The sequence below is a fragment of the Gallus gallus genome, chromosome 13, assembly GCF_016699485.2.
Source record: "Gallus gallus isolate bGalGal1 chromosome 13, bGalGal1.mat.broiler.GRCg7b, whole genome shotgun sequence".
Classification (NCBI taxonomy): Eukaryota; Metazoa; Chordata; class Aves; order Galliformes; family Phasianidae; genus Gallus; species Gallus gallus.
Genome location: NC_052544.1, coordinates 12818762 through 12832905, shown reverse-complemented (window position 1 = coordinate 12832905; position 14144 = coordinate 12818762). Strand labels below are relative to the sequence as shown.

Sequence of the window (14144 nt, the reverse complement as noted above, 5' to 3'; positions counted from 1 at the left end):
TAAAACAGCATCCTCTCCTCCTCGCTGCCCCGCTGGGGGCCGAAGCCCCAGACCCCCCCACCAGCAGGGGTACGTTTGACAGACAGCCCTCCTGCAGCCTGCCCAGAGCCGTCCCCTCCCTCCCTCCCCGCTCAGCGTGCAGTCAGCCCCAACTCCAGGCAGAGCCCTCTGCCGAGCTGTGCCCCCCCGTGCCCCTTGCATCCATCCACCCCGGCACCCCTCTCTGCCCGCCTGCTCCGCTCCCCCTTCTCCCTCCCTACCTCCGTCTGCGGAGCGAGAGAACAAGTGTCAGATCGGGGAGCGCATAGCAACAGGATTCTGGGATGAAGAAGATTCGGCAGCAGCAGCTCTGCAAGGTGAGAGCCGATGTGGGAGCGCGGGGACATCGCGTGCCATCGCCCCGTGGGGTGCACGGCTGGAGGCATGCATTGCAAATTGGGTGGGGGGGCATTCGGAGATGGGTGGGGGTCGTTCTGTAGGGATTTGGTGGAGGGATGCGCCCCCAGCCCCTGCCTCCAGGCTGGTGCTGCTGGCAGTGATTTGTGCCAGGGATGCCCGGGTGGGTGGGCACCAGGTGCTCAGTCCCACAGTGCTGCTCATGGGGATGCTGCCCCCTGATGTAGAAGGCTTGGGGGCTCCGGGTTCCCCCATGGGGTCAGGACACAGCTGGGCTGCTGCTTCCCTGCCCAAGGCTGGGGTTGTAGGGTCTCAGGGGACCCATGTGGTGCTGGACCCTGAGCCCCCCTTGTGCCCTCTGGAAGCCAGCAGAGCTAGGAATCCTGCTGGGAGCCCTTTGAGACCCAGCTCTCAGACTTCCCCATCCCAGGCTCGCCCTTCCTGTCTTCCGTCTGCCCCTGCACCAGGGACAGAGCCCTTCCCAGTGCCTTTCCCACATGGGGCTGGGTGCTGCAGGGCGCCTGAGTGGCAATCCCAGCTCCCATGCTGCTGTTCCCGCATGTGGGTGCTGCCCAGAGCACCCCTGGGCACTGCCCTTCACCTTTTTGCTCTGCCTGCTAACTGCCCGCGCCCAACCTCCAGCTGCAGGAATGAAAACCCTCAGAGTTTTGTCCATGACAGGAAATTCCTGGGATGCTGGGACGTGATGTAAAAACCCAGTGCTGGCCTGGCACAAGGCAGCAGCTCTCTGGCAGCCCTATGTTTTGCTCTGTGCTGCTGGGAGGCAGCTCTGTCCTCTCCCATTTCCTACAGATCGCTTTTTCAGATCACTCGGCGACTGCAAGATCCATTCAAAGTTCTCCTTGTCCCTCTCAAAGCCTTTCTGAGAAACACGAAGGAATGTCTCTGCTGCTCGCGGTCCTGTTTAACATTTAGTCAGGAATTCATTTAGTCCCACAGCAATCAGTCCGAATGGAAAGCAGATGCCTCCGGAGTTATTTCCCCATCTCCGGTGCTGCTCGGGGCCCTTCACTATCCCAACCACTCAGAGGCCAGGGTGGAGGGCAGGAGGGGGTGTCCCCCTCATGTGGCAGGGTGCCATGCCTGACCCTGAGCTGGGGTTTCCCAGAGCTGCTGGAACCACTCACACAGCCCCACAGCCCCAGCAGCCCCTCCTCACCTGCATCCACTTCCTATCTGCAAGCCGGGAGTTTCAAGCCTTTCTACCAAACATATGGAAATTCCTCCTTAATAGAGGTCTTTCTCAGGCTCTAAGGATTTTTGCTTTTGCATAGTAGTATTTTTGGAAGAGCCGAGTGGATTTCTTTTTTCTCCTATAGGGGATTGTTTGTATGCTCCGGGGATTATTTGGTGCAAGGGTGGGAGCCTGGCACTGGGATGTCCCCATGCCAACAGGTGCTGCGGTGCAGAGCCTCCTCGTGCCGTGCCACAGCCTGACCCAGCACAGCCAGTGGGTTTTTTTTCTGCAAGAGATTAACAAGCAATACGGGCTGATCCGGAGTGACTCACATGGCACAGACGCACTGTGCTCACGGCACAGAAATCTGCCTTTGGGTGGCATTTCCTCAGTCAGACGCTGTGGTTCACACACAAAATGCTCAACAAATCACGGACAAAACAACGCCACGATGCCAAAAGTATGAATTGAGGCAAAAGATGATGGAAAAATCAACCTGGAGCTGGCTGCCTTCTCGCAGCTCCAGCTCCGTGACTGCTGAGTTTTGTAGAGGTTTAAGTAAAGCAGTTTGCAGAGACAGTAATTAGCACAGGATAATTTCACTGTGGAAGCCAGCTCGTCTCTTACCAGAATCTCAGACTTTTTCTTCTCGGTGCCCTCTGCTTTGCTGACCTCTTTGGGAGCATCTCCTGGCACATGACGCAGAGTGGTGCTGTGCTCAAGGACGGTGATGCCAGGGGAGCGGATGGTCCCTGTCTGTCTGTCTGAAACCAGCCTGAAAGATGGCAGCCCTGCGTGCAAAGCACTGGAGCAGAGCTGTGTGTCAGCCTCTGCTGGGAGAGGAAAGCCCTGTTATGAGAGAGGCTGAAAGAAGGCATTAGTCCTAAAAAAGGGGCTGAAAGCAAGCATCAGCGTGAGGTATCCACCTGAATCGGTGAGGTGTGCAGCTCTCTGTTGTCTGGGACGTAGGTGGTCTGGAATCCTTAAATACTGCATTTTGCAATTTGTTTTCATTCAGATGATCAGCCCAGGCTTTGTGTGATGGGTGAGGATCCGTGTGATCTGGGTGATGCAGTCCCCCCTGTGCCTCACCTGCCCCTGTGCTCCCACTGCCCCACCTGGCAGAGACCTCAGGGAGCACAGCTGGTGTCTCGGTGGGGATGCTGCAGCACAGCCTGTCCACCGTCTGCAAACATGGTTTGTTGTGGGTCATGGATGTGCGCTGGGTTAATTAGTGGCTATGGCCACGTTTTGGAGCAATTGCTAAATCGGAGAGCTCAGTTAAGGAGCTACGGGAGGGTGTTTTGTAGTGATGGTATTATATTTAGGTCATGGTTTTATGTTGCAGCCTGAAGCTTTTCCTCCAGCCCGTGCCCTGTGGCTATGGCATGCAACAGGGATGGGCTTTTAGGGGTGGCTGCTGCAGTCAGGGTTGGGTTTTGATGCCGGCCTTTTGCTTAGGTGAGCATCTCGGGTTGGCTCTGGGAAGAGCTGCCAGCTCATCTCACACCGGGTGGATTCACTTGGTGCTGGTGGGCAGGAGCAGGGTGAGAGCACGCAGCCATCGCAGAATGGCTCCTGGTCTCCATGGGAACTGGCAGCAGGATCAGCCCAGTCTGGACAGAGAGGAGGAGAAGAAGGATGAGGAGGAAGGCAGTGTGCCACCTCGTACAGCACACTCTGCATCCCAATGGGAAGGAGGACCCACAGCTCTGGGCTTATACCCCCAAATCCACGTCTCACAGGCTGGTTCTCTATGGTCTATGAACTCAGAAACAGAGATAGTTGTTTTTCCCTTTTAAGACTCCAGAAGAAGTGGGGGCTCCAAGCTGGGAATCCCCCTGCCCTGGTCCTGCTGTCCTGTCAGCAGGGACACCTCTGTCCTCCTGCCTCACTGGAGCTGAACCCAATGAACCCCACAAGGAGAGGGCTCTTCCCGTGCCATCCTCATGCCCGTGTTTTGGAGATGAGAAAACCTTATTGTGGCCCCTTGAGATGATTTCTTGACGAAACCACCTTTCACAGTGGTCTCTGGCCATGTGGAATGGATTTGATCCCCTTTCAAAGGATGACAGCTTGCTTTAAAGCCACAGGCTTGGTGGTGTACAGAGAACCACCAGAAAGGGGCCAAACATCATCGCTGTGACTTAGTGGTCATGAATTTACACCTCTCAGAGATCCTTCCCTCCCTTCTTCCCCTGCTTTACCCCTTCCTCTCATCCCTGGCCACCCTCTCCTATCCCTGCACCCTCTCTCACTCAGCCGGTGACACCAGAGCTCCTGGTGAGCCCCAGCAGCCAGGACGGAGACCTGGGCTCCCAGTGCCCAGAAGACAGAGGGAACTGGACGGGACGTCTGGATTTCCTCCTCTCCTGCATTGGGTACTGCGTGGGCCTGGGAAACGTCTGGAGGTTCCCCTACAGGGCTTACACCAATGGAGGAGGTACTCGTGCATCCTTCCAGCCATGTCCCCTTATCACTGAGTTGGGCAGGTCCCTGAATAGACACCCCTTCCCCATCTCGGGGCTGAGGAGCAGTGAGAACCGGAGAAGATCACGGTGTTTGTGAAAGATTTGAGGAGAAAACATTCTGTGCGTGTGGGCAAAGCAAAGCAAGGTGCGAATCACAGCCCTTCCTCTGCACCAGGGGCACGGTGCCCTCCGGGATCTGGGGTGGGCGATAGTGTGGGGAGCTGCTGCTGCCCCTTTCTGCAGAGTTAATATTCTGGCCCCTTCCTGGGAAGGCGGTGGGAGGTTGTGGTAAGGATATATTCCTTTTCCTAGGTGGGCTTTAGTTGTTCGCTCTGCATTAATTTCAGAGTTGTTTTCCTTTTCGCTTCCCATAGGAGCTTTCTTGGTTCCTTACTTCATCATGCTGGCCATCTGCGGGATCCCCATCTTCTTCATGGAGCTGTCACTCGGGCAGTTCTCCAGCCTGGGGCCGCTCGCTGTCTGGAAGATCAGCCCTCTGTTTAAAGGTGCGTGAGTGAAATCCAGAGCCCCTGCAGTGCTTCTACGAGAGCTGCTAGATGGGGCCGTGGAGCAGCAGCCTCATCCCACGATCCTCCAAGGTTAAATGCCGGGGGGAAATGGAGCTGGCCAGGCTGCTGGGTCAGCCCTTTGGGTAGCTGCAAGATACGTATGAGCTACCTGTCTTCAGAGTCTCTGCATGTCCTCATCAGCTCTAGAAATTATATGAAATTATATGAAAAGTTGAGTCAGGCAGTGTACAAAATACAGCACTGAAGCTAAGCAATGGCTGTTAAAAAGGTAAGAACAAAGTGTTCGAAAAAAGGTCACATCGAACACTCTCAACATTGAGCTGGAGCAAAATCCTCTGTGTGATGCCTAAAAGAAGGTTGTAGTGATGTAGGGGTTGATCTCTTCTCTCAGTTAACTAGTGACAGAACAAGAGGAAATGGCCTTGAGCTGCACCAGAGCAGGTTCAGGTTGGATATTAGGAAACATTTCTTCTCAGACAGAGTGGTGATGCAGTGGCACAGCTGCCCAGGGAGGTGTTTGAGAACCGAGGAGATGTGGCACTGAGGGACGTGGGCAGTGGGCACGGTGGGATGGGCTGGGGTTGGACTTGGGGATCTTAGGGGTCTTTTCCATCCTTAATGATTCTATGATTCTATGGAATAGATGGTCAATTCACATGCATACAGAAGTCAATAAAGGGGTTTCCCCAGCAGGTGAACCTCTGCCTTGGAGCCGGTTAACCGTGTGACTGCTGAACCCCCGTGTCTGACCCTGGATATGGATGCACTCTGCTCCGGAAAGATGGCTCACTTCTTCTTTACCCTCTCCTTCCTCCAGGCATTGGCATGGGCACCATCCTCATCGTCTCCCTGGTGGCCATTTACTACAATATGATCATTGCTTACGTTCTCTTCTACCTCTTTGCATCCCTCACAAGCGACTTGCCCTGGCAGCACTGTGGCAACTGGTGGAACACTGAGCTGTGCCTGGACCACCGCGTCATCAAGGCGGGGAACACCACCCTCCCCGTCAACATCTCCAACACTGTCAGCCCCAGCGAGGAGTACTGGAGGTGAAGAGGTGTGGGGAACGGGGAGAGCACAGGGATAGGAGAAGGTGGGCGCTCATATTGTGGATGCAGCGATGAGCCCACTGTCAGCATTGGGTGATATCCCAGTTTAGCCATTGGGATTGTATCTCTGGGCTGTGGGACGTGTTCATTTCCTAGTGTTGCTTTGATGGCCTGGAAATACTTTAGAAGGAAATGCATCCCACAGCTGGTCTGGCCAGGACTCACAACCAGCCAGGCTTCCCTCACGGCTCATCAGTGCATTGTGGAGAAGTCCCACTGACTGCTCACCAGCCATTCTCCTTTTGCCCTAGCCGCTACGTTCTGCACATCCAAGGCAGCTCTGGGATTGGGGATCCTGGCAGGATCCGCTGGAACCTGTGTTTGTGCCTGCTCCTTTCCTGGACCATTGTGTACCTGTGCATCTTAAAGGGAGTCAAATCCTCCGGCAAGGTAAGGGCTGGATGGTCTCTTCAGGGATCTACAGTGATGCCCTCCTGTGTCTGCATTTCTCCTTGCATCTGGGGAAGTGAGACCCATAAACATTAGCTAGACAAGGGCTATTTGGGAGTGGCTTGCACACCCTGACACCAATGCCACTGGCCATGCTGCATCCCAAGGACCTCAGCACTGAAGGGTGATGCTGGGTGACCCAGTGTCCTATCCCAGGATGTGCTATAGGGGATCAGGTACACCGCCCCAGCTCCACAGTCAGTTCTGCTCTCCCACAGGTCGTGTACTTCACTGCCACCTTCCCATACCTCATCCTGGTGATGCTGCTTATCCGTGGTGTGACACTGGAGGGGGCCTGGAAGGGAATCTACTTTTACCTCACGCCCCAGTTTGACCACTTGCTGTCTTCCAAGGTGAGCAGAGCTTTCAGCAATTTGTCCAAGACACAAAAAATGAATACTCTCCTGTCATCTCCAGCACACAGCAGAGGCAGTTCCCCTTCTTGGGAGTCTTTTCTGGCCAGTTTCTGGCCCAAAGTTCTCCCCCTCCTCCACCAGACCCAAAGCATTTCCATTCAGCAGCTTGTCTCTGCTCCACATTTTACCTGTGCTGTGCTTCCCACCCCTATGTCTTCAGGGGGTTTCCAAACTCTTTGTTTCCCCCCCAGGTGTGGATCGAAGCAGCGCTGCAGATTTTCTACTCCCTTGGGGTAGGCTTTGGGGGCCTCCTCACCTTTGCCTCGTACAACACTTTTCATCAGAACATCTACAGGTGGGAGCCAGATACCATCTCCTAAAAATCATCGGTGGGAAGCCACAAAAGCCTCGGCTGTTCCCCAGCACCCACTGCAGGCATAGGCAGAGAGGGGGCTATGGGTGCTGGGCTGATTCCCTCCACAGGGAAAAGCAAGCCTGGGAGAAACCCCACAGCATGACCAATGTCATTAGATACAGGTTCCTTGTGCCTCTGGAAAGTACCCACTGAGGGAGGCCCTTGGGAGAATCGCATTACGGTGAAACCAGGGCTGGCAAGGCCACCCCAGCATGGGGCTGCTATGTTCAGAGCATTTGCTTTCTCCTCTGTAGGGACACCTTCATAGTCACCCTGGGCAATGCCATCACCAGCATTTTGGCGGGGTTTGCCATCTTCTCTGTTTTGGGATACATGTCCCAGGAGCTCGGGGTCCCTGTCAACCAAGTGGCCAAAGCAGGTGAGGTCAAACAAGGACCTGTTTTCCCAGACCCTCTGCCAGAGCACAGCAAGGAGCGGGGAAGGGGAGGTGTGGGGCAGATCTTTCATTCCCTGTAGCACCTTCCTCTGGGATGGGGATGGTGGGAGACTCCCACCCCACTCAGGCATAGGCATGGAAGGCAGCTGAGGGTGTCAATGTGAGGGATGGAGCTGCAGGCTTGGTTGGCCAGGAAAGGGAAGGAGGAACACTGTTTCCTACCACGCAAATCTTAAGCAACACTAAGTGATGCCTAACAATGGCATGAGCAAGAAACAGGCTTGTTCTGAACATCAGCACCTTCTCCTGCCCATCTTGCAGGACTGTGGGCAGGTCCCCACTGCAGTGTCATGCTGCTGGGGCCTTCTTTCCTCCATGCCCTGCTCTGTCACCCCCTCTTCACCCTGCTGTCCTTTGCCTCTCCTAGGTCCTGGCCTGGCTTTTGTGGTGTACCCCCAGGCCATGACAATGCTCCCCCTTTCTCCATTCTGGTCTTTCCTCTTCTTCTTCATGCTGTTAACCTTGGGCCTGGATAGCCAGGTAAGGACAGAGACCACCAGGCCAGCTGCAGTGCCAGGCACCCCAGGGGGATCAGGGGATCCTCTTTTCCTTCCCATGCAGTTTGCCTTTATGGAGACTATTGTGACAGCAGTGACAGATGAATTTCCCTACTACCTGCGACCAAAGAAAGCTTTTTTCTCAGCTGTCATCTGCGTTGGCCTCTTCCTCATGGGACTGATCCTCACAACAGAGGTAAGGTGAGGGGATGGATGCACTGGGGACTGACCAGGGGTTCATGCTAGGAAGACAGAGATATTCACATCAGCTAAAAAGGTGGGAGAGAGATGACTGATGGGACTGGGTTCCCGGGGGATGTGAAGTCCCACAGAGAGTAACACAGCAATACTGTCCTTGTACCAACCCCAGAAGAGAAGTGAAGTCTCCTGAGGCTGTCAACATGGGGTGAGGGGTATATGACCCCACAGGTGGGAGGATGTAGGTAGGATTTTATTGGGATGCTTGTCCCAGAGATGCTGGTCACTGTGCTTGGACTCTGCAGGGCGGGATGTACTGGCTGGTCCTGCTGGATGACTACAGCGCTGGCTTTGGTCTCATGGTGGTGGTGATTACAACCTGCCTGGTGGTGACACGTGTCTATGGTAAGAGGGTCTGTCCCATGGGGTCATGGGGAAGAGCGGGTATGACGAAGAGAGTGGGGTAGAGTGACAAAGAGGTATTTGGAGGGAGCAGGACAGAAGCCAGCAGCCTCGCAGTGGAGCATGAGGCACCTCTTCTTGTTTCTCCTTCACTGGATTCACTCCCCGGAGATATCTGCGGGACTGAGCCTGGTCCCTCAGACCAGCTGGGTCCTCCTTCCTGCATTTCCAGCTGGGAGGAGAAATGTTTCTTTGCTGTTAGAGGGAAATGCAAATCACTGCTCTTGCCACTCTGGTCCTGGGAGATGGCAGCTGCTGAATCCTTGTCCCTATCCCTTCTCTAGGCATGAAGAGGTTCTGCAGAGACATTCACATGATGCTGGGCTTCCAACCAGGGCCCTACTTCAGAGCCTGTTGGATGGTCCTGTCCCCAGCTACAATGATGGTAACCACTGGGCTAGATGGTGCTAGCATCCCTGGTGACCTCCCCTTGTCACAAGTTGCTCTACTGACCTCTCAAGGGACCACTCTGGTTCTGCTGGGAGGTTTTCTTGGGCCTTGTTTGAGACCTCTGGGGAGCTTTGAGCTGACTTGGCTTTCCCCTCACCCCACAGGCACTGCTGGTGTACAACATCATCAAGTACCAGCCCTCTGAGTATGGCAGCTACCGCTTCCCTGCCTGGGCTGAGGCCTTGGGCATCCTCATGGGGCTCTGCTCCTGCCTGATGATTCCTGCAGGCATGCTCATGGCTGTGCTGCAAGAGGAAGGGACGCTGTGGGAGGTAGGAGGCCCTGAAGCACCCCAGAAATGTGAGCAGTTGATTCTGAGCCCCTGCCCATCCTGTGCCGACTGGTGATTTGCTGCCTGTGAAATGCACGGAGTGTTGCCTCTTTTATGTAGTGGGTACACACGTGTGGGACTTCACAGCCATTTTGCAGTAGAAAAGCAAAACAAGGAAGCAGTGGTGCAGAAAGGCTTTTCCCAGGGGCAGGCTGTGTAGCTGCTTGCAGCATCCCAGCCTGGGTTTTGCCTTGCTGCTCTCCCCTGGCTGCTATGAGCAGAGCTGCAGCGCTTGCTGCCCTCCCCAGGCTGCAGCCTTTGGAAGCAGGAGCCTGGTCCTGGGCATGGTGACGTGACCAGGAACCAGCTTGATGCATGCTAACCCACTACTTAGGGGGCTCTAATCTCACACCACGGGGCCATAGCCCTGCACTAACTCCCAGCTCCCACAGTCCTTCCCCAGCATCCCACGTGGACCAACAGACCGCCCCAAAGCACAGAAGGACAGTGAGACAGTGCTGCCAGGACAAGCTTTTGGCCACTGTGAGCACCCACATCCCTCTACCCATCCCTTCACAGCGCTTCCAGCAAGCCAGCCGTCCCACCATGGATTGGGGCCCCTCACTGGAGGAGAACCGGACTGGTACATATGTGGCCAGCCTGGCTGGCAGCCAGTCCCCCAAACCACTGATGGTCCACATGCGGAAATACGGGGGCATCACCAGCTATGAGAACACGGCCATCGAGGTGGACCAGGAGATTGAGGAGGAAGAAGAGGAGTCCATGATGTGAGGGGATGAGCCCTCCTCTTTACACTTTGGCACTTCAAGCTGGCTCAGGGCTGGGGAGGCTTTTGGGAGCTGTTGGCCCTGCTGGACCCCTCACCACCACCCCAGCCCTGCCAGGGCACAGATGCTGCCTGTCCTGTCACTCCCAAGGTGTTTGTGTTCACTGTGGCTAGGTGTGCAACAAGTCCATATATTCATGTGACAATGTCTGTGCAAGCATCTGGGCTGCCCCAAGCCCTTGGCCCCAGCCCAGGGATGCTTGCTGCAGAAGGAGGCAGTCCTTTGAGTTCGTGCATTCTCTGCTAATATGTGTTTAACTCCAGCAACCCACAAACACACGTGAGAAAGGATTTCAATATCCTACGTGCCCTGAGGAAGGTGTGTGTCAGTGCCCTCAGAGGTACCCCAGCAAAACCAGGGTGCATCAGCATCCTGCTGAAATCTGACCTAATAAATGAGCAGTCAAAAAGAGTAAGAGGGAAATAAAGTGCTTTATAAATAAATTGGCCTGAGACATCCTGAGACTGTAGGTCCCTACAGGGGCAGGGGTGAGGCAAGCTGAAGAATGGAAGGAGGCTGGGTCTCTGGTTCCCCATAAATGCAGGAGCTCATGCACAGGACTCAACCGGACCCAGCACCAAAGCACGCAAGTGCAGCTGCCCCCAGGGTACCTCCTGCCTGGGGAGAGGACGAGGAGCTCACACAGCATCCATAAGGGCACATCCAGAGGGGCTTCCAGGCACATGGGGCACAGACACCTTGTGCGTTGTCCAGTGCATCTCTGTTCTGCTAAGGTAAAAACCACAGTGAAGAATAAACAGAAAAATGAGGGCTTATGCCTGGATTACGCCTGTAGCCTTGATGTACTGGACTCTCCAAGGCAAACCTGGCACAAGGCTTTTCTGGCATGGCCATGTCATCACGCCACCCATGTGTGCCAGGCTCCAGTATTCTGCACAACACGTAGCCACCTTGGGGAGAAACCAGCCAGCCCTCCAGCAGCACCCATCTGTGCTGCTCCTCAGTGTCCCTTCTCTAGCACTGCAAGGGATTTAATTATTGCCTTTGCACCTCTGGGTCTGTAGGGATATTCTCAAACACGTCCTTCTCCTATTGCCTTCTTCCCCACACTGGAGGCACTGAGCACACCATAGCTCACTTCCCAGCTGGCTCTGACCTTTATTCTTCCTCATCAGACCCCTTCCCTGGGCCCGTGGGGCTGTGGCAGTGCGACCGTGCCGCAAAGCACCTCCGTCCGCTATCCCCTGGGTTAATCATTAGAGGCCAGCCATAAAAGTGTCGCTGATGGAAAGTTCAGGCTGCGGCGGCTGGGGAGCGGGGAGGGCCTGCCATAAACATTTATGGCCCCAATGAATCCTCGCTCTAACCTTGACACTATTTGCTGAGCGAGAGGCCTCGGGAGGTCACGGTGCTGCCCAGCCACCGCGGTGTGCGGGCTGGGGGACCCCGGCCGGCCTGGCCCTGTTGGGAGAGGGATAGGACGTGATGGAGCAGGCGGTGGGCTCGGGCACTTCATGGCGTCACTGCTGGCCACCACACACTGTAGTGTGGAGATGGAGGATTTTTGAGCTGGGCTCTGTGTGGCTCCATGGGGTCCTCGCCCCCACGTTCCCCCTGGAATCCTCCAGGCTGCATGGCTGCCTCCGCTCAGAGGTGCAGCGTCACGTCCCCCGGGCACAGCACGCTGGGACACAGCCCTGCATCCATCCCTACACCTCCACGCGTTCCACCCTGTGGGGAACACCCCGCTCTGCCACCACGTTGACCTTGCAGCAACACTTTTTGGCACGGAGTGACGAAAACAGCGCCAAGGGGCAGAGGATGGCCCCGGGCCGGGCCTCAACCTGCTTCCCCCAGCACAGCCTTCTGCTGACACCTCGTGGGACCGCAGCACCACTGCAGGCCCGGAGCCGTGCCCCGCCAGGCCGCCCCTTCGCTCCACATCACCCCTGGGTGCTTTCAGCTGCCCTCAGAGCAGCACAGCGCTGTGTTCCCACTGGGGACAGCCAGGGCTGGGTGAGGGGGGGGTTGGTGACGTGAAGCTCCCATAGTGATCCCAGGAAGCCGGGGCTTGCTTTAGGCCTCGCTGCTTTCGAGGGCAGCTATGGAGGGATGCAGACGGTCTGAGTCACTGCAGTGACGGAGAATCACCCGTTTCCATGCTCAGAAGTTGTTAGCTATTTATTGCACTTGAACACCAAGAATAAAACGGACAGTCGCCCTCCCGCCCCGCGCCCGTTCCCCCGCTGCCCTCCCCACGTATCGCATCCGAGTTGAGCAGTGATCGTTCTGTTCGCAGCCACAGGTTCTGAAAACAAAGGAAAAGGAAACGATACCAATCCCTCCCCCACCCCACCCCCCCACCGTATCGAGCGCCCACTGAATCCAACATGGTTGCACCGCTGGAAGGATCGAGTGAGCGTACAAAAGGATAAAGGCTTCAGCTGCAACCACATGGACTTATAGACACAGGGGACGGGCAGCCAACCCTCCCCAGGGCCTGGTTTATGTTGCTTGACAAAGCTTGGTATACTCTTAATTTATATATATATATATTTTTGCAGTCATCTTAAATAAATATTTCCATAGAGAATTCCTGTATGCATATATATATTTATATATATATATTTTATGAGAGAGAGATCTCATTTTTTTTCTTAAACCACTGTGAACGTATTTTCCCTGCTTGTCCAAAAAAAAATGTTACAAAAACACTAAAATTGTGCAACAGTTAGAAAAAGGGGACAACAACTCAAGGAAGGAAGGAGCCACTCCATACAGCCCCCTCCACACCCCCTCCTCTGGACCTAAGGGCAGGAAGGACTGTCTGCTGAGAGGGGGGTGGCCTCTGGGGGACAGATGGCATAGAAGCCACTGTCCCCTACTTTGATGTGCCCACAGCCCGTTCAGAATCTGAGTTTCGCTGTCTGGAACGAAAGGGCTGGGATCTGTACTTTTGGAAATGGGCGATGGCAAAGTCTTCATCCAGCTATCAGGAGCGTGTCATTTGCATCAAGAGAGTTCTGTAGACCATGAGAAGTGTCCCGTGATGGAAGATGAAGGGTTATAGCCCAGCTCCTGGGATGATCAGAGGATTTGGTTATGGGACTTTCTGCTGGCAGACAGCTCTTGGTCCATGGGGCTACACGGAACGTGTAGCTGCCCTCTGAAACACAGCTCTGCTGTTTGCTGGTGTTTCTCAGACGTCCATGAGCTCCAAGTGCTGCCAGCTCCATCCTGCGTGGCTCCACGGGGTCATAAATTCATATTGGCAGAGGGAGAAGAGGCAGGTTTGTGGGGTTTGGTGCCTGGCAAAATGGAGCATTTATCTGGGAAGGGGGAAGAGCTGTCCTGGCTGTGCCTGCCTAGAGGGAGGAAGAGAGCATTTGCTCCCTCCAGCAAAGAGCAGAGGTCCAGGGGTGGCCTCTTCTCCTTCCAGAGTGGATATACCAGCAAGACCTGAGAAATGAAGGTGTTGCAGCTGAAACTGGACCCTGGCAGTCCAGAAAGGAAAAGGAGTAGCTCCCAACTCCACCTGTGGGTCTGGGAGCCTGAGAACGCCACAGCAAGTCCTCAGATTCGGTTATCTCCAGTGCTCTGAGAGATGGAAGAGATGAGCAATTTGAAGGACTTCTGGGTTTAGATTGACCTGGATGGACAGACAAGTCAGGCTGTACCTGCACTGGGATATTAGGTGATCTCCAGCCTTGAGGATAAGTGGGACAGGAAGCCCATGGCAGTAAACTCCGTCCCAAGAAGGTGGCATCATCCATATTGCATACTGGGAACATCTCCTGGACCTTGTCATCACTTGATAACAGAACTGTGGTTGTATTGCTGAGGCAATACCAGATAGCATGCAATACAGTTGGTGCCAACAGCACAAACACTCTCTAGCAAGAACATCTGGTACAGATGTAACTGCAGCGTCCCTTGCTCTGCAAGCCAAAAAAAAAAAGGCTGTTACAGTTGATTATGTTGATTTTTTTTATAAAGTAAGTTTTCCTGCAAGTTCAGGCAAAAATCGAATGCAAAGGAAGACAGACAAGGTTTTTCACCATGGCTACTAAAA

At 54.8% G+C, this 14144-nt stretch overlaps 1 protein-coding gene across 3 annotated transcripts; it reads left to right on the top strand.

Moving 5' to 3' along the window:
• Nucleotides 1-264: 264 nt before the first annotated feature.
• On the top strand, nucleotides 265-10554 carry SLC6A7 (solute carrier family 6 member 7). Of its 3 annotated transcripts, XM_414596.7 has the most exons (14): nucleotides 265-356; nucleotides 3857-4037; nucleotides 4440-4571; nucleotides 5413-5647; nucleotides 5959-6097; nucleotides 6376-6510; nucleotides 6765-6868; nucleotides 7183-7307; nucleotides 7753-7865; nucleotides 7947-8078; nucleotides 8386-8485; nucleotides 8827-8927; nucleotides 9097-9264; nucleotides 9843-10554. In XM_414596.7, exons 1-14 carry the CDS (start codon nucleotides 324-326, stop codon nucleotides 10053-10055), a joined length of 1911 nt encoding a protein of 636 aa, XP_414596.2. In that variant the 5' UTR covers nucleotides 265-323; the 3' UTR covers nucleotides 10056-10554. The 3 variants fall into 3 exon arrangements, with proteins under 3 accessions (XP_414596.2, XP_040503115.1, XP_040503116.1); XM_040647181.2 differs by having other exon boundaries at nucleotides 7753-8078; XM_040647182.1 differs by lacking the exons at nucleotides 265-356; nucleotides 3857-4037 and having other exon boundaries at nucleotides 4437-4571; nucleotides 5289-5647; nucleotides 7753-8078.
• The last annotated feature ends 3590 nt before the right edge of the window (nucleotides 10555-14144 follow it).

Bases quoted from the DNA above. Each gene is read 5' to 3' on its own strand.
- SLC6A7 (XM_040647181.2), top strand. From the start codon at position 324: ATGAAGAAGATTCGGCAGCAGCAGCTCTGCAAG. The intron at 8,486-8,826 runs GTAAGAGGGTCT...TCCCTTCTCTAG, and splicing joins GGTGGTGACACGTGTCTATG to GCATGAAGAGGTTCTGCAGA. The intron at 8,928-9,096 runs GTAACCACTGGG...CTCACCCCACAG, and splicing joins TGTCCCCAGCTACAATGATG to GCACTGCTGGTGTACAACAT.